The 27122-nt window shown below is 39.4% G+C and overlaps 2 protein-coding genes across 4 annotated transcripts; both read right to left on the bottom strand.

Moving 5' to 3' along the window:
• Window positions 1-1361: 1361 nt before the first annotated feature.
• LOC141795011 (polyunsaturated fatty acid 5-lipoxygenase-like) lies at window positions 1362-12956 on the bottom strand. Of its 3 annotated transcripts, XM_074675733.1 has the most exons (17): window positions 12887-12940; window positions 12678-12734; window positions 11645-11765; window positions 9371-9504; window positions 8958-9156; window positions 8798-8879; window positions 8449-8571; window positions 7268-7374; window positions 5837-6018; window positions 5558-5704; window positions 5251-5454; window positions 4806-4892; window positions 2693-2871; window positions 2383-2504; window positions 1961-2061; window positions 1634-1804; window positions 1362-1541 (listed from the first exon to the last, which is right to left on the bottom strand). In XM_074675733.1, the coding sequence occupies exons 3-17, from the start codon at window positions 11706-11708 to the stop codon at window positions 1362-1364; spliced, it is 2082 nt and encodes a 693-aa protein (XP_074531834.1). In that variant the 5' UTR covers window positions 11709-11765; window positions 12678-12734; window positions 12887-12940. The 3 variants fall into 3 exon arrangements, with proteins under 3 accessions (XP_074531834.1, XP_074531832.1, XP_074531835.1); XM_074675731.1 differs by lacking the exon at window positions 12678-12734 and having other exon boundaries at window positions 12887-12956; XM_074675734.1 differs by lacking the exons at window positions 11645-11765; window positions 12678-12734; window positions 12887-12940 and having other exon boundaries at window positions 9371-9520.
• A 3681-nt stretch (window positions 12957-16637) lies between these two features.
• On the bottom strand, window positions 16638-27122 carry LOC141795053 (polyunsaturated fatty acid 5-lipoxygenase-like). The gene is made up of 14 exons (XM_074675802.1): window positions 26890-27122; window positions 26447-26645; window positions 26206-26287; window positions 23657-23779; window positions 22328-22434; window positions 20861-21033; window positions 20582-20728; window positions 20275-20478; window positions 19827-19913; window positions 18336-18514; window positions 18025-18146; window positions 17603-17703; window positions 17274-17444; window positions 16638-17181 (listed from the first exon to the last, which is right to left on the bottom strand). The coding sequence occupies exons 1-14, from the start codon at window positions 27037-27039 to the stop codon at window positions 17002-17004; spliced, it is 2025 nt and encodes a 674-aa protein (XP_074531903.1). The 5' UTR covers window positions 27040-27122; the 3' UTR covers window positions 16638-17001.

Here is a 27122-nt window from a genome sequence, read left to right on the forward strand (position 1 = left end):
AGTAATCCATTGACTCAGTTTGAAAAACTGACTTTGTAAGACCACTTTCGTATGTACGAAGAAGACGTATTGGAGATAATCACTTTGCTTGAGCCCAGACTTTCCTACATGTCTCAAAGAGGAAGGCCTGTACCCAGTTCTCTCCACGTTCTTGAGAATTTGAGGTTCTTGGCATCCCAAGCACTCTTCTTCTTGTGTTCAATGGCAGCATGATTTCCCACAAATTCCCACAGCAAAGCTGCCCTCAATTCTATTCCAGGTTTTTTATAATCACCGTTAGGCTGATGAGCTGTGCTCTTACTTAGTCTAATGAGAATTGACGCAGGTGTTGTCACTGAAGCTTTCTTCAGGACTTCATAGTCTGGGACTAACTAAAACAAATATAAGCTACACTCATGCAAGCTACTTCAACCCAGCTTTACTAGTCTGACTTAAGCCTACTCCTGTCTTAATATATGCTTTGTCTGTGAAAGCGGGCCATTTAGTTTTCTTTAACTAATGATACATTCAGCTTCACAGTGTCTTAGTTTGCAAAAGATATGCCTTCATCAGCATGCTGTATTTTTTACATCTGCTCTTCATCAGTGTTGATGAATTGTTAAAGGATGCAGCTGTTGACCTTGTGTAAAACAAGTTGTTTGGTAAACACATTTTGAGAAATGTACATTGAAGTGTCAAAACTTAGCCTAGCTTTACAGCTAACATGATTCAAGTGGTAACTAGGGTATTCTTGCCGCACCACAACAGCTTAGACAGAGGGTAGAGTATTTTTTCTTCATGTTTTGGCATTTTTAATGGAAACAAAAAAATAAAGCACAATAATTGCCATCTTCATGTAGTGATATTTTAACCAACTTATACCCCAAAAATGTAAAAATAAAAAGGGAAACATAGAGGTGAAGCTTGCAAATTTTCAAAACATAACGGTCCCATACGGTGTCACTTTTAGATGTTTTTGTCTTTTTAGTGAGTCAAAGTCAGCAAATCCAGCGTCTTTTGGGAACTGCAGCCCCTTGGTTTTTCCTCTCATAACCCAAGAACTGGTCTCATTAAGCGGCACAGCCTTGATGATGTCTGAGGGAGGAGGGTGCAGACTTCTACTTACAGATGTAGAGGCAGAAAAACACCAAAACAAACATGGGGAGTACTCTAGAGGGATCCATGCCACGCACGACATACATCAATGTAGGGTTTTTACTTCCACAAGTGTTAAAGCAAAGACAAATCTGTGTTTCTATATTTGGGACCTTTGAAATTCCAGTGGCACTTCTCAACAGCACAAATATGTCAGCAAAATAGCCGAAAATTAAGCAGAAACTTGAAAAGACCCCCCCCCCATCCAAAGAAGTGATTGTGATCACTCAAACAGCGACACTATTTGGGATTTTGTCAGGAGACATGTTGTAGTACGGCAGCTTCTTCCCCTTGTTCCTGCTCTTGATGGAGCTGGTTATCTCCGCGAGCTGTTTCCTGAACTTCTCCATGACCTCCTTCACTGGCTCCTCTATGAAGTGCTCATCAGGAAACATGCCCAGGTAGAGCTGCAGGGAGACAGAGGGAGAGGTGGGATATTGATCTTTTTGGAGACTCAGACACATAAGGACCATACACGACTTTGTCCCTATGTTTGTACCTCTTTCTCCTGGAACTGGCTGAGGGCCCAGGTGCCCCCAATGTGCCAGCTGCAACGCCCACGGTCAGGGAGGCTCTCCATAATCAAGGCCATGTCTGCCAAGCCTTTTTGGGTTGGAGGGGGTCTTCGCATGGTGCATGGAGAATTTGGGACCCAGGCGAACATGTCAAACTAAACAATGCATGCAGAGATGAAACACATTTACAGAGGAGCTCCAGAAACTTGTTTAAACATCTCTAAAACTTTATACTTCTACTGTAAAGCATTACTCTGACAATTCAACCTTCAGACTGAAGGAGAAAATATAGGTATCCATCCATAACTCACCTGTCCAAAGTTAACAGCTGCATGTTGAGCAGAAGCAGTGAAGATGATGACGGTTAGATACTCTGTCAGGTCCTCGCGTGTTTTCAGGGACGCTGGAAATTCTGTTCATAGATTGTAGGTAAAGTGAATCTAAAAGTAGGACTTAATCTTTAAAGATCTTTTTTTTTCAACACTGGAGCTCTGGCAGAGACACCATCACTGTGACTCCTGCAGCTTCCTGTCACCAACCTCAAACCTTTCGTCTCTGACTGAACAGATATGAATTTGAAATGCTGCCGGTTCACTGTCATACCTGTCTCCTCCAGAAAATACTACACCACTGACATGAAGAGTGATCTGCAGCTCCCTGTGGAGAAGGAACTGAACACTGTTTTGATGTTTGACTGTTGTTTCCAAAGAGGAAGTCTGTATTGTGTACCCACCACAGTGGTCGAAGTCCTGCATACCGAAGTCGCACACATCTTTAACGAAGGCCTGGATTTCTTCATCTTCCTGCACCGTCTCATCACTGTCGTAGTAGATGTTCACCACATCAGACACAAAGCTGCAGAAAAAAACAAGACAGCAAAGGAAAAGCTAAAAAATGCTGCAACTTATTTTCCTTTAAATTCTGTAAATATCTCACACACAAACATTTCCTTTAAAGTACAATCTTTGTTGAACTGTTTTTCTCTGCATCAATTGGACAAACGTTTCCAAACCATGTAGGTGTCAAAATAAACCTCCTGGTACCTCTTGATGGCTTCCCACACCCTGTAGCCATCGTCTCTGTAAAAGTACGTTGGCAGCTCGTCCTTCTTGTCCATGCCTCGGGATTTGATCAGATCCGGGAAGCACAGAGACCTGAAAGTCAGAGACTTCATGGCCTTCTGGACCAGCTGGACGTGACCGCCTCCACCTGAAGAGTTGGCCTTAATGTAGAGAAAAAACAAACAGCATCACTTTATAACCATACATGCTACTTATTGACACTGCAGCCAGTTAGTTATGTTATGTTGTTATTTGATTCTTTCTTCTTCTTTTCCAGTTATCCTTCCATACTTTTTTTTTGGTTCACTTCTTCTCCTTCTCCTCCTTCAACAAATTTTAGACTATTCATCTCCTTCAGGGGATGATGGCTATGACTTTTCACATTTCTAACCCTTATTTAATCTTTTTTTTTCCATTGAAATGAATGGAGAACTTCTGCAATTTTGCCGAAATTGCTTCAACTTTGAGATAATAAAACTTTAACATACTTCCTCTGACAGACTCCATTTTTGTTTTAACATGTTTGCAAATTTTCCAGCTATTTAAGTATCTCTAACAGTTATTAATATTTCACTATTTAAGCAACATAAAATCTGGGGTTTGTGCAAACTACAATAACATCCCCAAACTTCACTCCACAGACATAAATAAGGCTTCAAAAAATTCCTGACTTCTTCTGCTTCTACTACATAGGATGTCTAGGCAAAGATTTTACCCTTTGGCTAGAAAATGGCCAAATGTCTGACAAAACTCCTTGCTTTCATTGACTGTTGATAAGAAGTCTCTGAGTACTATTCTTGGCCAATTTTTCGACTTTCTGCCCTGGTCATATTTTTGCCATTAGAGATCTAAAACATATGTCAGAGTCTTGGGATGTTCATGATACATCCATTTTCTGATAGCACTTACAGTTTTGGCACAGTGATAGGAGATTCAGACCCTTGTTTTAACCATAAATCTAATCGTTCATCTGTCTCAGGTAGAAGTTAAACAGCTGCTGCAATCAAGCAGCCTGACAAGCAGGTCACCATGGAAACCTTTCATCTCACACAGGTGAGGACAAACTGCCTCACCCACCAACACATCAGCTGTTTTCCAAACCTACATACTACATGTAAATGTAGTATGTAGAAGGCATTACATACTACCTACTGCTTTTGCTTGTAGTATAGTATGACTGTTCTATTGGGTCTGTTTTGTGGTGTACTACTCTGGTTTTGGTGGGCGGAGCCACAGCTGGTGATATATATATATATATTTTTTACCTTTATTGTAAATGAACAAAAAAAACAGTGAGTAGATCTTGACATTTTATTTTATTAATCATACGACAGCAGAAACATCATATTTGATTTTGAACACCAAAAGTTATATTGTTTATTTTAAAAAATTCTGGAAGGGATTGAGTCATTATTTTTACAGCTGATGCAAAAAACACTTCCATTTGATCCACGTATTGTTTAAAAAATGTGAATTAGTGGTTAATGTGGGCTGTAAGTTCAAACTTGTGGTACAAATGTAAGAATGTCAAACACATGGAAGGTTCAAAAAGTTACTTAAAAATGATTGTAAAGCACAGAAATATGGTGTGAGCACAAAATGTGTTCAGATTTTGTAGACATGTGAATTCATTATGATTCTGTATAAACCAAAAGGAAGCTGGGTAAGTTCTGAATTTGAAAAGGGTAGGCAAAATAAGCAAAGACTTCAGCCTGCACCTTTTTCGGTCTTGTTTTGTCAGTTTGTTTTTATTTTGTTGATTGTTTGGGGTTAATGCGGCACTGACTTAACACTTGTTTTCTTGCAATGCTCACATTGGTGTTCGTAAGTGAGATTTCATATTTGTAGTGACCGAAATAATTTAAACTAAAGTAAACAACTATAAGTGACAAGATTAACTGTTGTTTCTTTAGCATCACTTCACTTCTTTTTATGATTTCACATTTCTTCATTTTCAGCTTTGTTTCAGTACTTTCTGCCTTTAGTTCCAGCATTTCAACACATGAAGCTTTGTGTGCTTTAATGGATACATAACAGCCTTTCCTGAAAATTTTGTTTGCAAAACTGTATTTATTTATCCATTCATCCTTCTCACCTTGCCAAAGGTGCCACCCTCACAGATGAGCTGCTCTCTGGCTTTGGTGTTGATGGCGATGGTGTATCGAACATGTGGGATAAGGAGCTGAGAAAAGAATTGGTCAGAGTTGATCATCATATCCACAATCTATCAACTGATTCCTAAAATCCCTTTTCATAATTAAGTCCACACTAGTGCTATAAAAAAGCTAATGCTATGACCCTCACACTTTTAAAGCACTGTAATGCAATTTGAATCCACAGACTGGGACACCAGTATTGTGCCTCAGCAGGGTTAAATGATGAAATACCAGGATGTAATTACATTGTTTATGATACTGTTGCAGAATCAGAATGTGCGAGCAGCTAGCTCATCATTCCTTGGTCACATTTATACTCAAGATGTAACATGAGAGCGACTGTCACACCCTGAGCCCTGAATATAAAAAGGGCTGGAGTTCTACCTTGTACACAGGGTGAACAGCAGGCAGCTGTCTGAACATGGCGATGGCAAACACTTCTGACACCAGGTGAGTCCTCAGCAGGTGTGAGACAAGCTGATGATGTTGGAAATTAGATGAGTGGACCCACATTTTAGCCAGCATCCAGTCGCACTGACTGTCAGTGGGCAGGAAGATCGGAGTGTCTTCACCTGGAGTCTGACCAAGCTGGTGAAGACACCACAAGCAGGAAAGAATAAAAAGGGAAAGTCACTCTGTGAAATAAAGGAGCATGCTTCAATCCCTCAGAGTGTAACACACGTCACATTACCTGTATGGCGATGGGCAGGATCTTGTTCTCAGCGTTCTTGTACAGCAGGCAGATTGGAGCAACAAGGTACTGAGTAGTTTTTGGATCCGTCTTGTTAGCACTGATTCCCTCCAAAATCTCAAAGTCTACAATGTAGACATTACCTGCCTGGGACCAGAAAATGATTATTTTGTTGGAGAACTGAATAAAGATGACTATTTTAAAGAGGGACATAAAGTATTATGGTTGGCAAATTTAGACTTTGAATGTTTTTAATGAAAGAAAGAAAGAGATATTTACTTTTATTTCCTGCTCCAGAGTCATCTTTCTCACCAGGCTGGCAGAAACCATCTCATTTGTGACAGGAAACTTGTCAGGAAGTTTGGTGCACTTTTGGATAATTATTGGGTTACAACCATTCAGGAACTGGTACCCAAAGAAGACGTCTTCCTTCCAGTGGAGCCTCACGTACTCTTGAATGTCTAACATGAAACAATTCACAGATACATATATTAATAAAATTTTTCTTTGGAACATTTATGCTAAGCTTTGCATTTATATTTATTCTCAAATATGCAAACTATCGGCTGTATATTGATAAGGACACTGCTCCTCTATGCTCCTCCCAGTGGGAGGCATGGAGTATTAATTAAACTGATTCCTCGTGCTTAACCAGAGATTGATTAAACTTTAGATTAAAAATAAAACAAACAAACAAAAATCCCCCACATGTTTTCTCTCTCTGTTTTTTCCACTTTGCTAATCCTGCAAGGAACAATATGGGCGTCTGCATGTGTCAACTGAGCTGTCAATTATCTTTTAAAATTCAAATTACAACTAAAATGAAACTTCACCAGCATGATAAAAACTGACAGAGAAAATGTGGGGACAAATAGTTTGACAAGGGTTTCATTTTATGGTTAGACCTGAGCCAAAGGTTATGATCACTTGGAGTGTCCACTTTTGACAAACACAAAACCAGTGGCGATTGCTCTATGACTGCAAGGGAAGCTCAGCTTCCCCTAAAATGTCCCTAAAAAAAGAGGTGATATGTTCTGCTGTGTGTACATTTTATTGACAAAATATGCGCTGGAATTCTTTCATCTTTTGTTCAGAATCAGCTCCTATCACAGGTGACTGGCTCAACCTCCTTCTCATTTATCCCTGCAGCGTCTCAGGGCTTTAACACAGTCGGACGCTGGGCGTCTTTTGACTTTGGCGGGGCAGCGTAGAGTGGGTTGTTCCACTGTGGAAACTGGACGGTTATTGGATAAACACTGGGCTTTGTCCCGCCCACCGGACGCTGAGCTTCTCTGGGGGTCTATGAGGCAGTGGGCTGGCCTGGATGCTGGGCTTCTGCATGATGATTGGATGATCTGTCTGAGGCCGAATCTCTTTTTGATTGACAGTGAAATGAGCCAGTCAGCAATCTTGAAGTATAACCCTCCACTGGAGCATCTTCTCAGTTCTACATTCAATTGTTGTGGACTGATCCGGAGGCTTTATCAATCCCCAGCGAGTTTACCTCTCTTAAAAATGACGGGCGTTGTGTTTAAAGAGTCTCTCTCTTTTCACCAATAAGCAGCTACAGCTACAGCTGTGGAGCACCTGACACGGAGGGTAGAGTTTACGTTTAAATAAATAAACAAATTTATGATGTAGCCCGGAAAAAAATGAGCAGCCGCCTCTGCACAAAACATATTTTCACTCTTATGTCATAATGAAACTCACCTGAGCTATTGTTTTGGATCGTTATGAAGACTTTTTCAAAGTCTTCAAAGCTGCTGAATGAAGACTGGAACAGGTCCTTAAGCCCATTCAAACCCAGGTTCCCAATCCTGTAAAAACATCAGTCTTCTTCTTCTTCAGTATTCTTATTAAAATCAGCTTAGTCATACTATTTTGAAAATAAAGGGACATCATGCATTTTTCTACGGCCCAAGCACTATTGTTGAAAATAAAATGCATAATTAAAGCAGTTTTTTAAAGAAGTTATTCTGCTTCTCCATATTTCAAACATTAACCCCTTGATGCCTGTCTTAATGCAGCAAAAATGACCTTTGTATCTCATTATTACCTATTGATTCATATTCTACACATACAAAAGATCGTATCAGATCCACTATGTCACAATATATTGGTCATGGGATGAACTTCTCATGTCTATATATACAGTATAACTTATTTATAACTGTTGTGTGTAATACTCAAATTTGCCACGTGTGGCAAATTTGCATGAAATTTGCGTGTCCAGATTTTCTAAACACTATTTATTCCTACGAGGTAGATCCCTGAATCCATGAACCTGCTTAAAATGCTCCCTCATGATGAGGTCATCAGATGAGGATCTCCTCACTGGTTTGACTCACTGGAGGGGAAGGCCTTGCCCTACAAATAGACACCCTTGAGAGGGCTGGCCAATTAGAGGGAAGGGGGTTTGTGTAGAGGGGAGCCTTAAAGGGACAGTAGCTATAATGAAATGTTTCACACAGAGTCTAAAATGAGGTTTTATTGACCCAACAATGTGGAAAAAAAAAAAATATATATATATATTAAAGCTTAAAAAAAGCTTAAAGCTTAAAAAGAAGCATAATAACTCCTCTTTAATCTTGTGAACACTGAAAAAGTTGTTGTAGTTATGACCTTTATATGTATTTGTCCTGAGGGTGCAGCATGCCTGTACATAACTTCTAAGCTAATTCTGGCTAATCACCCAAATAATTTCAACCACAACAATTTTTAAGGCCTGTTTTGATTTGTTTTTCACAAGCCTGCATGGACAAGTTAAGCAGATACTCCCTGCTGATAAACACACTATGAGACCAGTTTTTCAGTAAGTTGACACTTGGCAAAAAGAAAAAAACAACCTCACTTGCTTATGTGAAGTGACACCACTAATAGAGAGTACGTACCCCTTTATGAAGTTGGCAAGAAAATCCCCGTCCTTTTCATTGCGAAACTTGACATCTGGGGGTAAATCTGAGTATTTGTCTACATCAATGCTCTTTGGAAAGCCTGGCTGCCACTCCCTCCATCTGTAAAGAAGAGATGTTGATATAACAGCAGCATTTCCCCAAAGAGTTTTATTTCTTATAACAACTATAAATTTGTCAAAGTTCCCAAATGTTACTTAAAAGTAATTTGAAAAGTGAAAGTAGAATCACACAATGGTTTTCAATCAGATGTAGAATAATGTTATGTTCAGTGTGCACAACTTAACAAACAGCTTTGTCACATTGAACTTATGTGCAGAGACTTTACCCAAAGGTTGCCCTCCTCGTGTCCAGCTCTGTTTGTCTGTGCTGCTTCATCAAGCCGGTCTTATCATGTTGAGGAAGACATGCTTCAGACACACACAAACATACAAAAAGTGAGTTATGGATCAGACAGAGCAGGTGTTTGTTGGTTATCTGACTTCTACCTTTCCCATCTCGCAGCACCACCTCCATATCATCCACCAGCCAGCGGTAGCAGGGAAACTCAATGAAGTCTCCAGAGGGGGTCTTGACTGTGATGTTCCTGCAGTACCAGTCATCCTGGACCCAGTACTTCTTCTTCTCTATCTTCACCAACACAATATCACCCAGGTTCTCATTGACTGTCATTTCATAGGTGTCCACCTGTTAATGTGAGATTAAATAGTCACACAGTGATCTGGACAGACTTTGAGAAAACCGGAAGCTTTAATTATTCATAAATTTATCAAATCAGCATTGTCAAAACACACACAAACATATATATATATATATTTTTCATATATGTTTAAGTTTCATTCCTAACATTTTTTTCTATCATAATTTACAGTAAAGTTTAAAATCCTCTCCAAAAACTTACCGCTCCACTCTCCAGGTCGTTGTACAGAGGTTTGTCCAGCAGTGTTCCCTCGCTGCTTCCCTCTGTGCCCACCAGTGTGATGTACACATAGTTATCTGTGCCTTCAAACAGCTGTTCCCCTGTGGACACTGTCACTGTATAAGTAGACATGGTGGTTACTAAGGAAAGAGAGGACTCCAAAAAAGTCAAAAATACGCAAAAAGTTCTGATCTGCAAAAATGTGGTTCTCCTATTGCGCACAGACTATTCAGCCTAAGATTTTTGCACCAGGGTTTTCACTCTATGCTCAAAATCTTGTCCCTCCTCTCCTGTCTTCCTTATGACTCTGGCACAAACACCAGATTACACCAGATATTTTATAAAGCAAAAAGGGCGTTGCAAAATGCAAGATTAGGGAGTTGCAGGAAATAAGTTAAGCTCACACCCATCACCTGGACCAATAAAGGCTGATTTACAATTCCTCCCTCAAAGCTCACACACAGAGTCCTATCAAACAGAATCACATTATGGACATAAAGCTTTATCTTTAACATGTTTCCGTAGTTATGAAGGGCATTCTTAGTATTGTTTTAAGTTTGGTTTTAACCCTTGTGCAGTATTCAGGGCAATAGGTGCAAGCGTTTTCTTTTGGTGGGCAGTCAAAGATGGACAGACAGAGAAATGTGTGTGTTGCAGCGAACAGCTGTTTGATCAGCTGATGCAGGTACCTGCAAATGCTCCCTGTGATGCGCTCGGCAGCGGGCCAAACCCAATTCAAAAACTAGAGTGTTTTTACTATTAGTACTTTGTAGACCACATCCCCGTCCGTCTACACCTAGGTGACCACAATATATATTTTTTAGATATTTCAGCACTGGTTCGACCTGTCAAATCATCTGATCAAAGCCAGTTTATTTATTTTATCCACATCGGAGAGCGTGCCCAGCACTTTTTTTTTGATGAGTGCTTGGCTCATCAGCTGGCCAGGCACACGGCACAATGATGCGACTACTCTAGGACCTCGAGTCATGTGACGAGTGCTTTTTTTCTGGCTCATATTAATTTTAATATACCCATTCCACAGACAACAAGTTACAGAGAGCAGGGCAAACATGTCCAAGAGATAAAAACAGAATACACTGGAATCCAGCTAGCCTTTGGTGTAAAAAGTTGATTAGTTTTTTTGTTTTTTTTGAAAAAATATACATTTTTATTTGGAAAATGCTGATTTCACATCATAAAAAGATAATTAAAACGTAAACATCTTGTGTGACTAGCCTAAAAAACAAATGATAATATACCCCCCAGAAAGTAGGTAGCTGCGCCCCTGTTTGGTGCATGCTTGTTGTGGTCAAAAACAACAGAACAACAAAACTGGTGTGTGTGTGTGCATATATGTTGAGATATAACTTTTATGAGTGGCGCAAAAGAACAGAACAAGAACAAAACTGCTGTGCGTGTGTGTAAGTGAATGTGTGTGTGGGCCTTTTTGTGTGTGCGTCCCTAACTGCAGTTGTGGCAGGATACCAGGGTGGGAATTTTACAGATGTAAGATCTACATTTGTGGCACCCGGTAGCAACCTTTTGCAGAATTGGCACCTCCCCCTTTTGGTAGGTGCAGCTGGGGGGGTCAGAGACTTGGAGGTGTGTATGGATGAGTGAGAGAGTGGAGTTTGATTCTTTGATTGTGCAAGAAAGTCAGCAAATGTCAGATTTTTCCTACAGCATAACCTAGCCTGTGTGTGTGCATGTGCATGTTTTTTGGGGGTGGGGGTGGGGGTTGGAGTGGCGTGAGATGTTTTTTTATTTATTTATTTATTTTTATTTTTTGGTTTAGGTGTGTGAGAGGATGGTAATAGATGTGTGCATTGTGCCAGAAAGCACACCAAAATCAATTTTGTAATGTATAGTGTCCCCTAGTAGTGTACGGGTCTATAGGGACCCGAAGGCCTTTTGTGCCATTCTGTTGTATAAATTACCCATGATGCAGTGCAGGGGGGAAAACGCAATTGCATTTGAAAAAGAGGTTGATTATGCTTAACTGCTGTAACTTTCATGTAATGACATTAAAGGCAAATACATTTTTAAAGAGCATCTTGATGCCTTCGGGTCAGAGACCAGAATGCCGAATGAGGGTTTCCAGTGGTTGAGACAGCATCCTCTGCTGTCTAAAAAAGTGATTAAAAGTGCTTAAAAGAAAACGTACCCAGGTACAGCTGCAGAAAGAAACAGGGAGAGATCAATAGAGTCTAATCTAATCTAATCTTATTTTATAAACCGTTCTGAGCTTCATACCTGTCAGGAGACATGTCCTGCTCTTGATGGAGCTGGTTATCTCTACCAGCCCCATCTTCTTCATGGCCTTGTCCACTGGCTCCTCTACTAAGTGTACATCAGGATATATGCCCAGGTAGAGCTGCAGGAAGAGAGATGGAGGTTAGAAGCGAAGCTTTTTGGAGATTTAAAAAGAGGTAAAGGTAAATTTGTTTGTTCCTTGTTTTCCTGGAAATGGCTGAGGGCCAAAATGGCCCCACTGCGCCAGCTGCAATGTCCATGATCAGGGAGAATCTCCATGATCGAGGTCATGTCTGCCAAGCCTTTTTGGCTGGGAGGGGATCTTTGCATGATGGATAGAATGCTGGGGATCCATGAAAACTCGTCAAACTTAATGATGGACACAAAGGTGTAATATAACCATCATCCATAACACACCTGTCCAAATGTAACATCTGCATGATGGTCTTAGCAGTGAAAAAGACGACAGTCAGTTACTCTGTCAGCTCCTCACTTCAGGAACATTAGGATCTCTGTACTGGGATTGTTGACTCACTAATTCTGATGGTTGGACTTAATCTTTGAAAATCTTTTCTTTTCTTCTTTTGTTGTAAGGTTTTCTGTTTTATTTCTCCGAGCACATTGTGCTAGAACAAGTTATGGAGAAATACAGAAAGAGGATTACAACAGTGAAGCTCAGGCAGTGACAGTAACTCATTGTTCTGCTTTTTTCAAGAAAACTCAGCCCACCACATATTTTTTGCTATACCAGATTGCAAGACTGGTTCATCACTGTCAGTACAGTAAAATTCCTCTCAGCTTAATAATCGTGTCACAGATCTCCAGTAAAAATACTTTGTTATCTTACTTAAGAAGAAATTTGGGGTATCTATAGTTACCTTTCAGCTGACTTTTATCTTCTACTCTTTACATTTTTTGACAAATATCTGTACTTTTCACTCCCTACATTTGAAAAATAATCTCATTACCCATGTTTTATTTTGGCTTGTTTTCATTCCAGCCTGTCATTAAAAGAAAAAGATGATGAACTCACACTGTATACCGTGGATCATGACAGTCAGTCAGCATGAAGAAGACCCAGTGCTGCGCTCTGCTGACACAAAACAAGAAACAGCACCTACTAACTACGTTGGCTCTAATGGGAAAAACATAATCGTTGTTCAGAAAATTATCCACAGTAACCTTAAATTACTAATGATTTGGTCTGGCACTAAGAGGAAAATATAAATGAATTTTACTTACATGGGGGGAATCACTGCGGGTGTTGTGATACTGTCTAAATCGGGGACGTCAAACTCGTGCCATGGAGGGCCAAGAGGCTGCAGGTTTTCTTTCCAACCAAAAACTCCACCAGCTGGTTTGACTGATTATTCCCTGCTCTCTGCTTAAAGGTGAGGTAATAAGTGGAATCAGCTGGTGAAGTTTTTGTTTGGAAAGAAAATCTGCAGCCTCTTGGCCCTCCATGGCACAAGTTTGACATCCCTGGTCTTAATGAAGTAATCAAACATTTTGGCTAACCCTACTGATCAACACCAGCTGCTCCAAATTTTTCAACATTAACATTTTGAAAAAACTTTATAGTCACTAGCTTTTGTCTTTAATGGCATTTCCCCATGTTCCCCTTACATTGCATTTACTTTTATACGTCAAGTAGTTTTGAAACCTTGTTAATCTACAGCCCCCAATGTGAGACGTGTTCTTAACTTGTAATTTTAGTATATCCTTGTTATGTTCTACCGGAAGAGGTAACGTAACCTGGCTCTTAATTTCATCTATAGACACTCACATTTTAACAGACCACAGCAGAACAACTGCTGCATGTGGGCTGGAATGAACACAAACACAAAAGCCTTTTTCGCCTGTTGCTCCTGTTTTAGCCTCACTGTCCGTTTAAACTTTATCTCTACGTTCATCTTAAAAAAGTTCAATGTGGTTTAGTTAGTCTGGAGCTGCCACACTCACTAATTGAGAGAGATGAACAACACACTAAAGTGGGTGCTACCACGCAATCTATAGGTATTTAAATCCTATCTAATACAAGTTATTTGATATATTGTTTTTTAGGTAATTTTTATTGCAGTATAAGAGTTTTCCATATCCAAGTTTTAATACAATTTCATAACCAGGAATTTTAAAATAAACTTTTTATTTTTATATTTTTCTTCATTCAGCAATGATTCATGATGGAGAGGAATGTTTCTCAGTCATGGCCACCATTTAGAAGAGTAAGTATTTTACACACACCTAAGTTGTTCATATAGGAAAGTATATTTTGTGTAAAAATTGACATGAACTTCTTCCAAATGTCCCTTTGGTATAGGAGCACACATGGCCTGCCTGATGAAGAGGATCAACAGTGGTTGAATCGATCATGGCAAGAACTCACACACCAGAGGCTGTTTGTTTCTGCAGGAAAACCTGTTGCTTTCACCATGCAGAACAGTGAGTGAACTAGAAGCTGGACCGGAGTCTTACACAACAGGAGAGGAGGAACAAAATGGTAATTACATGCCAATAATCTTAACTGAACTGATTTATCTTACAGAATTAGATTATAAAGGCTCTCAACATTCATCTTAATTGCATGATTGTTTTTTTCAGCAGCACTTCCTCTAAAATTTGGGAGGTGCAATATGCTGTGTTGAGTGGATACTGCTGATCTATAGCTGTGGTGAAAAAGTTCCAAAAAGCCTTTCCTGGATCTGACCCTCTGCAAGATTATAACAGGCATGTGTTAATGCATTGTTTACATAATTTTATACCAAGTGACTGACAAAGTTATGATGTGTAAGTGAACAATTTCATTTTCACTTCCACCCTAGCGGCCAGTCTCGTGAGTTCCCTTGGCCAGAGGCAGAAAATGAGGACTTCACTGGGCAAGCACTTACATTCGTCCCCCACTGAAGGTTAATTAGAATCCTTCTGTTTGTCTCAGCTGGTGAATGTAACAAATAATGAAATGATTTAGAAATCTTTAAACCACTTGTGGTGATCATACAATCAGGGATGTTAGGGTCGTTTGTCATGCTTTTGTGGACTAATGCTCTAACTTGTCTTTTTCTTTTAAGGCCAGCTCAAAAGGGCTGAGGACACACCTGACCAGACATGCCTATTTTTGCTCCCATTTTAATTTTTTTATCAGCTAAGAAGGGATAAAGACACCAACTGGACAAGACATCCCTATTGCAGCACATTATTTTTATTGTTTGTATTTTGCTATCTTTTCATCACCTTGCATTGAAATTGGTTTAGTTATTTTTTTGTTGTGTTATTTGTATTTCATTTTATTGTAATTAAAAGTTCTGCTGGACTTGCATCTTCATCCATTACTGACTACTTGTTCACACTAAAGAAATAAATACAATTATGGGGTTGTAAAGGTGGTGGGGGACTTTCAATACAACCGAAAGCTAACCAAAAACAAACATTCCCTAAAGGTTAGAGGAAGGTTGAGAGATGTCAATTTAACCAAAAATATACGTCAGGGGAACTTTGGGAGAACCAAACATCTAACCAAAACAGTACGTTACAGAACGTAACTCAAACTTTCTATGGGAACATAGGGGCAACCTGAAATCAAACCCAAAGACACCCTTCCGGGAACGTCAGAGCTTTTGTTTCTAGAACATAATGGGAACGAATTGTTAGTAGGGCACAACTTGGTTTCGATTGACTTTTTCACTGGAACTCATGCCCTGTGGGCCCAACCGACCAAAGGATGTCCATGGAAGTCTGCGCATGTCTGTGCCTTCGCCCAATCTTATCACGCGCCCACGCGCAAACAGTCAGGGGTGACTGAGGCTGTTTTCGAATTCGCATACTATACTAGCAGTGCCTACTGATTGGACCAAATTGCAGTATGCAGTATGCAGTATGCAGTATGCAGTATGCAGTATGCAGTATGCAGTATGGGAACAAATGTCAGAGTTGTAGTATGAGAAAAACACCCGGATGACGTACTGAATCGGGAAAAATCCACAGTATGCATCGGACCAGTCTGCTTCGCATACTGTTACCCACAATGCAACGCGCCTGGTCCAGAGGGCGGAGCAACAACAACCGGAGTAGCAGAGGAATATAAATATAAGAGCCATTTCTTTTTTTTATCTTCAAATCCTCATCATCTCCACCACTGAAAGTTAATATAAAATGCTCTCTCTGGCAATATATTTGCAGATAAGTTACTCGTGGTTTGTTTATTTTCTACATTTTCAATAAAGTTTTTTGGGGAAAAAAAAGTCAGCCGCAGCCAACTTCCGTTTACTTGGAAATGAAGACCAGCGTAGCATACTACAAAAATTAACCCAACTGAACAGTCATACTACATACTGCTTATGAAAGTAGTATGTAGTAGGCAGTGCCTACTACATACTACTTTCATAAGCAGTATGTAGTAGGCGAAATCGACAGCCTGAGAGTTGCATACTTCCTCCACTTCCTCATAATTTGACAGCTGTGACAGCTCGGAATTTGGTTTGCACAAAACCAGAAAGTGATTCAGCACGTTCAGGCCACGGACAGCGCCCCGTGTCCGCGTCACGTGTGAAGGTTTCACAGAAAGAAAAGTTTTTACCCGAAACAAAAAAAATCTGTCATCGTGAAGAAATGGATGATTTATATATTGTATAATAAAAACCCTCAACGACTCGTGCGTCCGCAAAAACAAAAACCTAGAGACGCGGGTTCATCCAAGAAGTCATTACAGAGAAACACTTTGTAAGAGCGAGTCCAAGCGCAAATAGCCGACATAACAATGACTGTGTACTATAAAGAGAAAAAAAGAAAATAAATAAATATATATGAAGAATACAGCCCTACATTTTTTCTTCATACCGGAGAACTAGGCTACTTATTTCAGAGCAAAAGGACTCCATGCATTGGCTGCCTGGCTGAGACACACCTTGATACTGTTATGAGTTGAATGCAGCGCCCTCTGCTGGCGATGAGCTGCTTCTGCAGTCTGTGGATTTCTCAGCACGGTTTGTTTGTGCGTATTGTCATTTTACATGCTTTGTTGTATGTGTTGAGCCTCACACCCACTCCAGACCACACACATAAACACACACAATTCTAAAACTGTATTTAGTAACAATGAACAGTGTGTTTAAGCAAAGATTAGAGAGCGATCAGCAGCAACACTGAGAGCAGCTTCTCCTTTATGGATTGACATGCTGTCCTACTTTTTATTCAAGGTGGTTTCAACAAAAACTTGTAATCCAAAGAACTGACAAAAGTTGAGCAGAACAATACAGTGAGTTATCAAGTTTAGAATTATTTTCTATTGGTATATTTGGAGCAGGGTTTTACAAGTCAAAACTTATCGTCCTCTCCTGTGTGAAGAAGTGTTTTTTTATACCTCAAACAGCGACACTATTTGGGATTTTGTCAGGAGACATGTTGTAGTACGGCAGCTTCTTTCCCTTGTTCCTGCTCTTGATGGAGCTGGTTATCTCCGCTAGCTGTTTCCTGAACTTCTCCATGGCCTCCTTCACTGGCTCCTCTATGAAGTGCTCATCAGGAAACATGCCCAGGTAGAGCTGCAGGGAGACAGAGGAAGAGGTGGGATATGGAGCTTTTTGGAGACTCAGACACATAAGGACCATACACGACTTTGTCCCTATGTTTGTACCTCTTTCTCCTGGAACTGGCTGAGGGCCCAGGTGCCCCCAATGTGCCAACTGCAACGCCCACGGTCAGGGAGGCTCTCCATAATCAAGGTCATGTCTGCCAAACCTTTTTGGGTTGGAGGGGGTCTTCGCATGGTGCACGGAGAATTTGGGACCCAGGCGAACATGTCAAACTAAACAATGCATGCAGAGATGAAACAAAATTCACAGAGGAGCTTCAGAAACTTGTTTAAACATCTCTAAAACTTTATACTTCTACTGTAAAGCATTACTCTTGACAATTCAACCTTCAAACTGAAGGAGAAAATATACATATCCATTCATAACTCACCTGTCCAAAGTTAACAGCTGCATGTTGAGCAGAAGCAGTGAAGATGATGACGGTTAGATACTCTGTCAGGTCCTCGCGTGTTTTCAGGGACGCTGGAAATTCTGTTCATAGATTGTAGGTAAAGTGAATCTAAAAGTAGCACTTAATCTTTAAAGACCTTTTTTTTTCAACACTGGAGCTCTGGCAGAGACACCATCACTGTGACTCCTGCAGCTTCCTGTCACCAACCTCAAACCTTTCGTCTCTGACTGAACAGATATGAATTTGAAATGCTGCCGGTTCACTGTCACACCTGTCTCCTCCAGAAAATACTACACCACTGACATGAAGAGTGATCTGCAGCTCCCTGTGGAGAAGGAACTGAACACTGTTTTGATGTTTGACTGTTGTTTCCAAAGAGGAAGTCTGTATTGTGTACCCACCACAGTGGTCGAAGTCCTGCATACCGAAGTCGCACACATCTTTAACGAAGGCCTGGATTTCTTCATCTTCCTGCACCGTTTCATCACTGTCGTAGTAGATGTTCACCACATCAGACACAAAGCTGCAGAAAAAAACAAGACAGCAAAGGAAAAGCTAAAAAATGCTGCAACTTATTTTTCCTTTAAATTCTGTAAATATCTCACACACAAACATTTCCTTTAAAGTACAATCTTTGTTGAACTGTTTTTCTCTGCATCAATTGGACAAACGTTTCCAAACCATGTTGGTGTCAAAATAGACCTCCTGGTACCTCTTGATGGCTTCCCACACCCTGTAGCCATCGTCTCTGTAAAAGTACGTTGGCAGCTCGTCCTTCTTGTCCATGCCTCGGGATTTGATCAGATCCGGGAAGCACAGAGACCTGAAGGTCAGAGACTTCATGGCCTTCTGGACCAGCTGGACGTGACCGCCTCCACCTGAAGAGTTGGCCTTAATGTAGAGAAAAAACAAACAGCATCACTTTATAACCATACATGCTTCTTATTGACACTGCAGCCAGTTAGTTATGTTATGTTGTTATTTGATTCTTTCTTCTTCTTTTTCAGTTTCAAAATGGCCAAATGTCAGACAAAACTCCTTGCTTTCATTGACTGTTGATGAGAAGTCTCAGAGTACTATTCTTGGCCACTTTTTTAACTTGCTGGCCTGGTCATATTTTTGCTGTTAGAGATATAAAAAAACAAATCTTCAGAGTCTTGGGATGTTCGTGATACTTCCATTTTCTGATAGCACTTACAGTTTTGGCACAGTGATAGGAGATTCAGACCCTTGTTTTAACCATAAATCTAATTGTTCATCTGTCTCAGATAGAAGTTAAACAGCTGCCGCAATCAAGCAGCCTGACAAGCAGGTCACCATGGAAACCTTTCATCTCACACAGGTGAGGACAAACTGCCTCACCCACCAACACGTCGGCTGTTTTCCAAACCAACATGTGAATGTAGTATGACTGTTCTGTTGGGTCTGTTTTTTAGTATACTACTCTAGTTTTGGTGTGTGGAGCCACAACTGAGTTTTTTTTGGTGTTTTTTTTAACCTTTATCATAAATATAAAAAAACAAACTATGGGTAGATCTTGACATTTTATTTTGTTAATCATACCACAGCAGAAACATTGAATTTGAGTTTTAATTTTGCACCAAAAGTTATATTGTTTTTTTTTTTTTTTAATCTGGAAGGGGTTGAGTTATTATTTTTACAGCTGATGGAAAAACCACTTCCATTTAATCCAGGTATGGTTTAGAAATGTGAAGTGGTTTATGGTTTATGTGGGCTTTAAGTAAACAACTCTTTTACAACTAGAAGTGACAAGATTTACTGGTGTTCCTTTCTCATCACTTTACTTCTATCTCACAGACTGTATAATATTAATGTTGTTGTGTTGTAGTTGTAGTGCTGACTCATTCCACTAGATGGCAGTAATTAACTGAAACCTGCCACCTGCATTGACAAACAGCGTCAGCGCCATGCATTGTGGGAAACAGTATGCCGGGTAGACTGCTCCGTTGTATACTGAGAAATGTTCCTGGATCAGTAGGACATCCAGGGATTTTTGGAATACTGCAGATTTTGCAAGTTTTTAGTTCCAGTATTTCAACACATTTGCTGCAAAGAAACACAGTTTCTCTAGTTTATATTTATGCCTGCACGAGGCTTTGTGTGCTTTAATGGATACATAACAGCCTTTTTCTGAAAATTATGTTTGCGAAATTGTATTTATTCATCCATTCATGCTTCTCACCTTGTCAAAGACGCCACCCTCACAGATGAGCTGCTCTCTGGCTTTGGTGTTGATGGCGATGGTGTATCGAACATGTGGGATGAGGAGCTGAGAAAAGAATTGGTCAGAGTTGATCATCATATCAACAATCTATCAACTGATAACTAAAAGCCCTTTTCATATTCAAATCCACGCTGAAGCTATAAAGAAGCTAATGCTATGACTCTTACACTTTCAAAACACTGTAATGCAATTTGAAACCACACACTGGGACACCAGTTTTGTGCCTCAGCAGAGTTAAATGATTAAGTGCCAGGATGTAATTATATTGTTTATGATGCTGTGTGTGTAAGCAGCTAGCTACAACTTGGTCCCATCATCATTCCTTGGTCACATTTATACTCAAGATGTAACATGAGATCAACTGTCACACCCTGAGCTCTGAGTATAAAAAGGGCTGGAGTTCTACCTTGTACACAGGGTGAACAGCAGGCAGCTGTCTGAACATGGCGATGGCAAACACTTCTGACACCAGGTGAGTCCTCAGCAGGTGTGAGACAAGCTGATGATGTTGGAAATTTGATGAGCGGACCCACATTTTAGCCAGCATCCAGTCGCACTGACTGTCAGTGGGCAGGAAGATCGGAGTGTCTTCACCTGGAGTCTGACCAAGCTGGTGAAGACACCACAAGCAGGAAAGAATAAAAAGGGAAAGTCACTCTGTGAAATAAAGGAGCATGCTTCAATCCCTCAGAGTGTAACACACGTCACATTACCTGTATGGCGATGGGCAGGATCTTGTTCTCAGTGTTCTTGTACAGCAGGCAGATTGGAGCAACAAGGTACTGAGTAGTTTTTGGATCCGTCTTGTTAGCACTGATTCCCTCCAATATCTCAAAGTCTACGATGTAGACATTACCTGCCTGGGACCAGAAAATGATTATTTTGTTGGGGAATTGAATAAAGATGAATATTTTAAAGAGGGACATAAAGTATTATGGTTGGCAAATTTAGACTTTGAATGTTTTTAATGAAAGAAAGAAACAGATATTTACTTTTATTTCCTGCTCCAGAGTCATCTTTCTCACCAGGCTGGCAGAAACCATCTCATTTGTGACAGGAAACTTGTCAGGAAGTTTGGTGCACTTTTGGATAATTATTGGGTTACAACCATTCAGGAACTGGTACCCAAAGAAGAGGTCTTCCTTCCAGTGGAGCCTCACGTTCTCTTGAATGTCTAACATGTAAGAATTCACAGATACATATGTTAATACATTTTTTCTTTGGAACATTTATGCTAAGCTTTGCATTTATATCTATTCTCAAATATACAAACTATTAGCTGTATATTGATAAGGACACTGCTCCTTTATGCTCCTCCCAGTGGGAGGCATGAAGTCTTAATTAAACTGTTCCTTGTGCTTAACCAAAGATTAATTAAACTTTGGACTAAAAAGAAAAAAAAAATCCCCTTCATGTTTTCTCTCTCTGTTTTTTCCACTTTGGTAATCCTGCAAGGAACACTGTGGGGCCTTTTTCAAACCGCCCCCTACACACTCCCCCTCCATAACGGAGTGCACTCTGTGATGGAGTCACACTCACAGCTGAATGAAGTTCACTTCATCAGGGTGTAGGGTATAAATACAGCTTTGGGACAGAAACTTCCCTCGATCTTAGGCGGAAACAGATAAACAAAGAAAAAAAAGAAAATATAACATAGAAAATACAAAAGAAACTTACTCCCCATGCTTCTTTGGCTGCATTTCTATTTTTTTATTGAAGATTTTTTCATGATTCATTCTCGCTTTAATAAATTATTTTGTTTTTTTGTAAATATTAAATGCTCAAATAAACATGAACTGTCAAAACAAATGCAAGGCAGACCTTAATGAATAACATGCACATCTAAAGTTGTGAACATCTGCATGACAATCATGAAATATTTGTGTTAGTTTAACAGTGTTTGTGCAGGCACATATGCGTGGAACTTACATTTGTCTGTTGCTTCCTCCATGGCTGACACCGGGCACAATTTAGCGCTGCACGTGTTCAGCGAGTCGGCATCCGTGCAGACTCGCTCGTGGAGGGTTTTATAGCCCACTACCCCTCCCCACGGATCGGTTTGGGATGGCCCTTAATGTGGCGGACACTCCGCGAGAACGCGCAAACGGAGGGGTAGCTGGTAGGGAGAGTGTGTAGGGGGCGGTTTGAAAAAGGCCCTATGGGTGTCTGCATGTGTCAGCTGAGCTGTCAATTATCTTTTAAAACTCAAATTACAACTAAAACGACACTTCAACAGCATGATAAAAACTGACAGAGAAAACGTGGGGACAAATAGTTTGACAAGGGTTTCATTTCATGGTTAGACCTGAGCCAAAGGTTATGATCTGTACTACAAACAGTCAGTAGGTGGAGCTCTAACTGTTTTGGTTCTTCAGTCCGTGAACACTAGGAGTGTCCACTTATACAATATTTCACAAACAAAAAACATATTTTCACGTTCATATAATGATGAAACTCACCTGAGCTATTGTTTTGGATTGTGATAAAGACCTTCTCAAAGTCTTCAAAGCTGCTGAATGAAGACTGGAACAGGTCCTTCAGCCCGTTCAAAGTCAGGTTCCCAATCCTGTAAAAACATCAGTCTATTTATCATTATATTCTTATTATCATCAGCTTAGTCATGCTGTTTTGGCAACAAAGGGACATCATGCATTTTTCTATGGCCCAAGCACACATAATTAAAGCAGTTTTTAAAGAAGCTATTCTGCTTCTCCATATTTCAAACATTAATCCCGTGATGCCTGTCTTAATGCAGCAAAAATGACCTTTGTGTCTCATTATTACCTATTGATTCATATTCTACACATACCAAAGATTGTATCAGATCCACTATGTCACTATATATTGGTCATGGGATGTACTTCTCATGTCTATATATATATATATATATATATATATATATATATATATATATATATATATATATATATATATATATATATATATATATATATATATATATATATATATATATATATATATACAGTATAACTTATTTATAACTATTGTGCATACTATACTCAAATTTGCAATCACCACTTAATTTACCATCTGTAAGAATGCAAAAAGGCTTAAAATCAATCTAATTTTAAAATTGTTAATTAACTCAGGGAGTAAGGTATTAAAATAACAATGCTGTGCACTGATACTTAACGTGTCCAGTTTTTCTAAACACTACTTATTCCTACGAGGTAGATCCCTGAATCGATGAACCTGCTTGAAATGCTCCCTCATGATGAGGTCATCAGATGAGGATCTCCTAACTGGTTTGACTCACTGGAGGGGAAGGCCTCAAATATCAAGCCCTGCAAATAGACACCCCTTGAGAGGGCTGGCCAATTAGAGGGAAGGGGGTTTGTGGAGAGGGAAGTCTTAAAGGGACAGTAACTATAATGAAATGTTTCACACAGGGGCTAAAATGAGGTTTTATTGACCCAACAATGTGAAAAAAATGTAAAAAAGAAGCATAATAACTCCTCTTTAATCTTGTGAAACACTGCAAAAGTTGTTGTAGTTTTGAACTTTATATGTATTTGTCCTGAGGGTGCAGCATGCCTGTACATCACTTCTAAGCTAATTCTGGCAAATCACGCAAATTATTTCAACCCCAACTATTTTTAAGGCCTGTTTTGATTTTTTCTTTTCTCAAACCTGCATGAACAAGTTAAGCAGATACTCCCTGCTGATAAACACACTATGAGACCAGTTTTTCAGTAAGTTGACACTTGGCAAAAAGAAAAAAAAACAACCTCACTGGCTCATGTTGAGTGACAATAGAGAGTACATACGCCTTTATGAAGTTAGCATGAAAATCCCCGTCCTTTTCATTGTGAAACTTGACATCTGGGGGTAAATCGGAGTATTTGTCCACATCAATGCTCTTTGGAAAGCCTGGCTGCCACTCCCTCCATCTGTGAAGAAGAGTTTTTGATACAACAGTAGCATTTCCCCAAAGAGTTTTGTTTTAAAGACAACTATAAAGGACCTCTTTCACAATACATGTAATTTTGCCCACAGCCCAATTTTTTGTTTGTTGTGTAGTATTTGTAGTACACCCAGAGACTCCCAAGAATATACCTTTTGAAAATCCTAAAGTCATCCAGGGCCTGTACTCTGACCTATTTTATGATCATTGTCATAGGTGTGAGCCAGGGTGCACACTTAACCCCAAAACTTACTCAAACACAAATAATAGATCATCAAATTGGGTCAAATCACCTTCACTGAAGTCTGGTGCATCTTTTGAAATCAAATGTAAAGCTAAGTATTACAATTGAAATAAGTTATTGAATTTTAACTGGGAAAAAAAAAGTTTTTTTTTTCACGATTTTTTTCAACAAATCCAATTCTTTAGAGATGTGTCTGACCAACTAACAGTTGGTGTACACCTAAAATACTTACAAATTATTTTTGGCCACATATATATTCTCAAAGTGGGAAAAAAAAATCATCAAATTCTGAGACCGGTAAAGTTGTTCAATGAACAGGTTGGGTTACTGTGGTAGAATCAGGATACATATTTTGTATATCAGGGAACCTTCAAAGATTTGTTCAGAATTCATCCTTTAAGTATGATTTCTTTTAGAATTTGAATGCTAGATTCAAAACAAACATTTCACATGAAATGTTATTCATTTTAATATTGAACAGCCACAAAGTGCCTGTATATTATGCCTTTTTGATGAGATAATAATGAGCCATTGGTACAAGTAAAAACCGATGCATTTTTGGATTGTTGTAATCAGATTGTATATATCTACAATGACAGCAATACATAAACATTACTTCTGTCGATTTCTGTTTCTAGTACTTGTATATACATGTAATCTGTTTTATGGCCTTCATGTCTTTTTGCATAGCAATGGCTTGGACAATTTTAATTTGTAGACTAGAACTATAGTAAGGGAAAGGGGATCTGAGGAATCCATAAGATGTATGATTGGCTGGTTATTTCATATATGGGTTTTGAGATTTGGGTTTACCAGCATGATGCTGATCTCATTAGGGGACAGATTCATTCTCATCACAAATCTCAAATAAAATACAATGTTTGGATTCAATTTGACAAGAATGCATCAGATGATCCTGTGAAGGCATATTATTGTCTCTGTCCCGCTGGAAAGAGAACCTCTGGCATGTGTGCACATGTTGAGTCCGTAATCTATTATTTGGGATATTATAAACATTTTCAAAATCAGAAACCCCTCCAACCATACACAAGCAAATTCAAAGACTCCATTCTATGAAATAACCAGCCAATCATACATCTTCCCCTTTCCCTTACTATAGTTCTTGTCTACAAATTAAAATTGTCCAAGCCATTGCTATGCAAAAAGACATGAAGGCCATAAAACAGATTACATGTATATACAAGTACTAGAAACAGAAATTGACAGAAGTAATGTTTATGTATTGCTGTCATTGTAGATATATACAATCTGATTACAACAATCCAAAAATGCATCTGTTTTTACTTGTATCAATGGCTCATTATTATCTCATCACAAAGGCATAATATAGAGGCCCTTTTTTGCTGTTCAATATTAAAATGAATAACATTTCATGTGAAATGTTTGTTTTGACTCTAGCATCCAAATTCTAAAAGAAATCATACTTAAAGAATGAATTCTGAACAAATCTTTAAAGGTTTCCTGATATACAAGATATGTATCCTGATTCTACCAGAGTAACCCAACCTGTTAATTGAACAACTTTACCGGTCTCAGAATTTGATGATTTTTTTTTCCTACTTTGAGAATATATATGTGGCCAAATAATTTGTAAGTATTTTAGGTGTACACCAACTGTAAGTTGGTCAGACAAATCTCTAAATGATTGAATTTGTTGAAAAAAATCATGAAAAAAAACTTTTTTTTCCAGTTAAAATTCAATAACTTCTTTTAATTGTAATACTTAGCTTTACATTTGATTTCAAAAGATGCACCAGACTTCAGTGAAGGTGATTTGACCCAATTTGATGATCTATTATTTGTGTTTGAGTAAGTTTTGGGGTAAAGTGTGCACCTTGGCTCACAGCTATGGCAATGATCATAAAATAGGTCAGAGTACAGGCCCTGGATGACTTTTGGATTCTCTAAAGGTATATTCTTGGGAGTCTCTGGGTGTACTACAAATACCACACAACAAAACAAAAAATTGGGCTGTGGGCGAAAATTACATGTATTGCGAAAGAGGTCCTTTGTCAAAGTTCCCAAATGTTGCTTAAAAGTAATTTGAAAGTGAAAGTAGAATCACACAATGGTTTTCAAACAGATGTAGAATAATGTTATTTTCAGTGTGCACAACTTAACAAAAAGCTTATGTGCAGAGACATTACCCAAAGGTTGCCCTCCTCGTGTCCAGCTCTTCTTGTCTGTGCTGCTTCATCAAGCTGGTCTTATCATGCTGAGGAAGACATGCTTCAGGAGACACACACACACACACACACACACACACACACACACACACACACACACACACACACACACACACACACACACACACACACACACACAAACGTACAAAAAGTGAGTTCTGGATGATACAGAGCAGGTGCTTGTTGGTTATCTGATTTCTACCTTTTCCATCTCGCAGCACCACCTCCATGTCGTCCACCAGCCAGCGGTAGCAGGGGAACTCAATGAAGTCTCCAGAGGGGGTCTTGACTATGATACTCCGGCAGTACCAGTCATCCTGGACCCAGTATTTCTTCTTCTCTATCTTCACCAACATGATCTCACCCAGGTTCTCACTGACTGTCATTTCATAGGTGTCCACCTGTTAATGTGAGATTAAATAGTCACACAGTGATCTGGACAGACTTTGAGAAAACTGGAAGCTTTAATTATTCATTAATTTATTAAATCAGCAGTGTCAAAACACACACAAACATATATATCTATATCTATCTATCCTTCTTACTGGCATCACTCTGCATACTATAGAGGGTTAAGTTTCATTCCAAACATTTTTTTTCTATCATCATTTACAGTAAAGTTTAAAATCCTCTCCAAAAACTTACCGCTCCACTCTCCAGGTCATTGTACAGAGGTTTGTCCAGCAGTGTTCCCTCGCTGCTTCCCTCTGTGCCCACCAGTGTGATGTACACATAGTTATCTGTGCCTTCAAACAGCTGTTCCCCTGTGGACACTGTCACTGTATAAGTAGACATGGTGGTTACTAAGGAAAGAGAGGACCCCAAAAAAGTCAAAACTAGCAAAAAGTTCTGATCTGCAAAAATGTGGTTCTCCTATT

The sequence above is a fragment of the Halichoeres trimaculatus genome, unplaced genomic scaffold (genome assembly GCF_033239565.1).
Source record: "Halichoeres trimaculatus isolate MK-OKI-2021-1 unplaced genomic scaffold, fHalTri1.1 fHalTri1_scaffold_8, whole genome shotgun sequence".
Taxonomy (NCBI): domain Eukaryota; kingdom Metazoa; phylum Chordata; class Actinopteri; order Labriformes; family Labridae; genus Halichoeres; species Halichoeres trimaculatus.

Excerpts from the sequence above, each read along its gene's own strand:
- LOC141795053 (XM_074675802.1), bottom strand. The coding sequence starts at position 27,039 with ATGTCTACTTATACAGTGACAGTGTCCACAGGGGAACAGCTGTTTGAA. Across the intron at positions 26,646-26,889 it reads ATGACCTGGAGAGTGGAGCG|GTGGACACCTATGAAATGAC; the intron begins GTAAGTTTTTGG and ends TCACATTAACAG. Across the intron at positions 22,435-23,656 it reads CATGCTAACTTCATAAAGGC|GATTGGGAACCTGACTTTGA; the intron begins GTATGTACTCTC and ends ATGTTTTTACAG.
- LOC141795011 (XM_074675731.1), bottom strand. The coding sequence starts at position 11,708 with ATGAAGAAGATGGGGCTGGTAGAGATAACCAGCTCCATCAAGAGCAGG. Across the intron at positions 9,157-9,370 it reads ACGACCTGGAGAGTGGAGCG|GTGGACACCTATGAAATGAC; the intron begins GTAAGTTTTTGG and ends TCACATTAACAG. Across the intron at positions 8,880-8,957 it reads GGTGCTGCGAGATGGGAAAG|CATGTCTTCCTCAACATGAT; the intron begins GTAGAAGTCAGA and ends GTGTGTCTGAAG.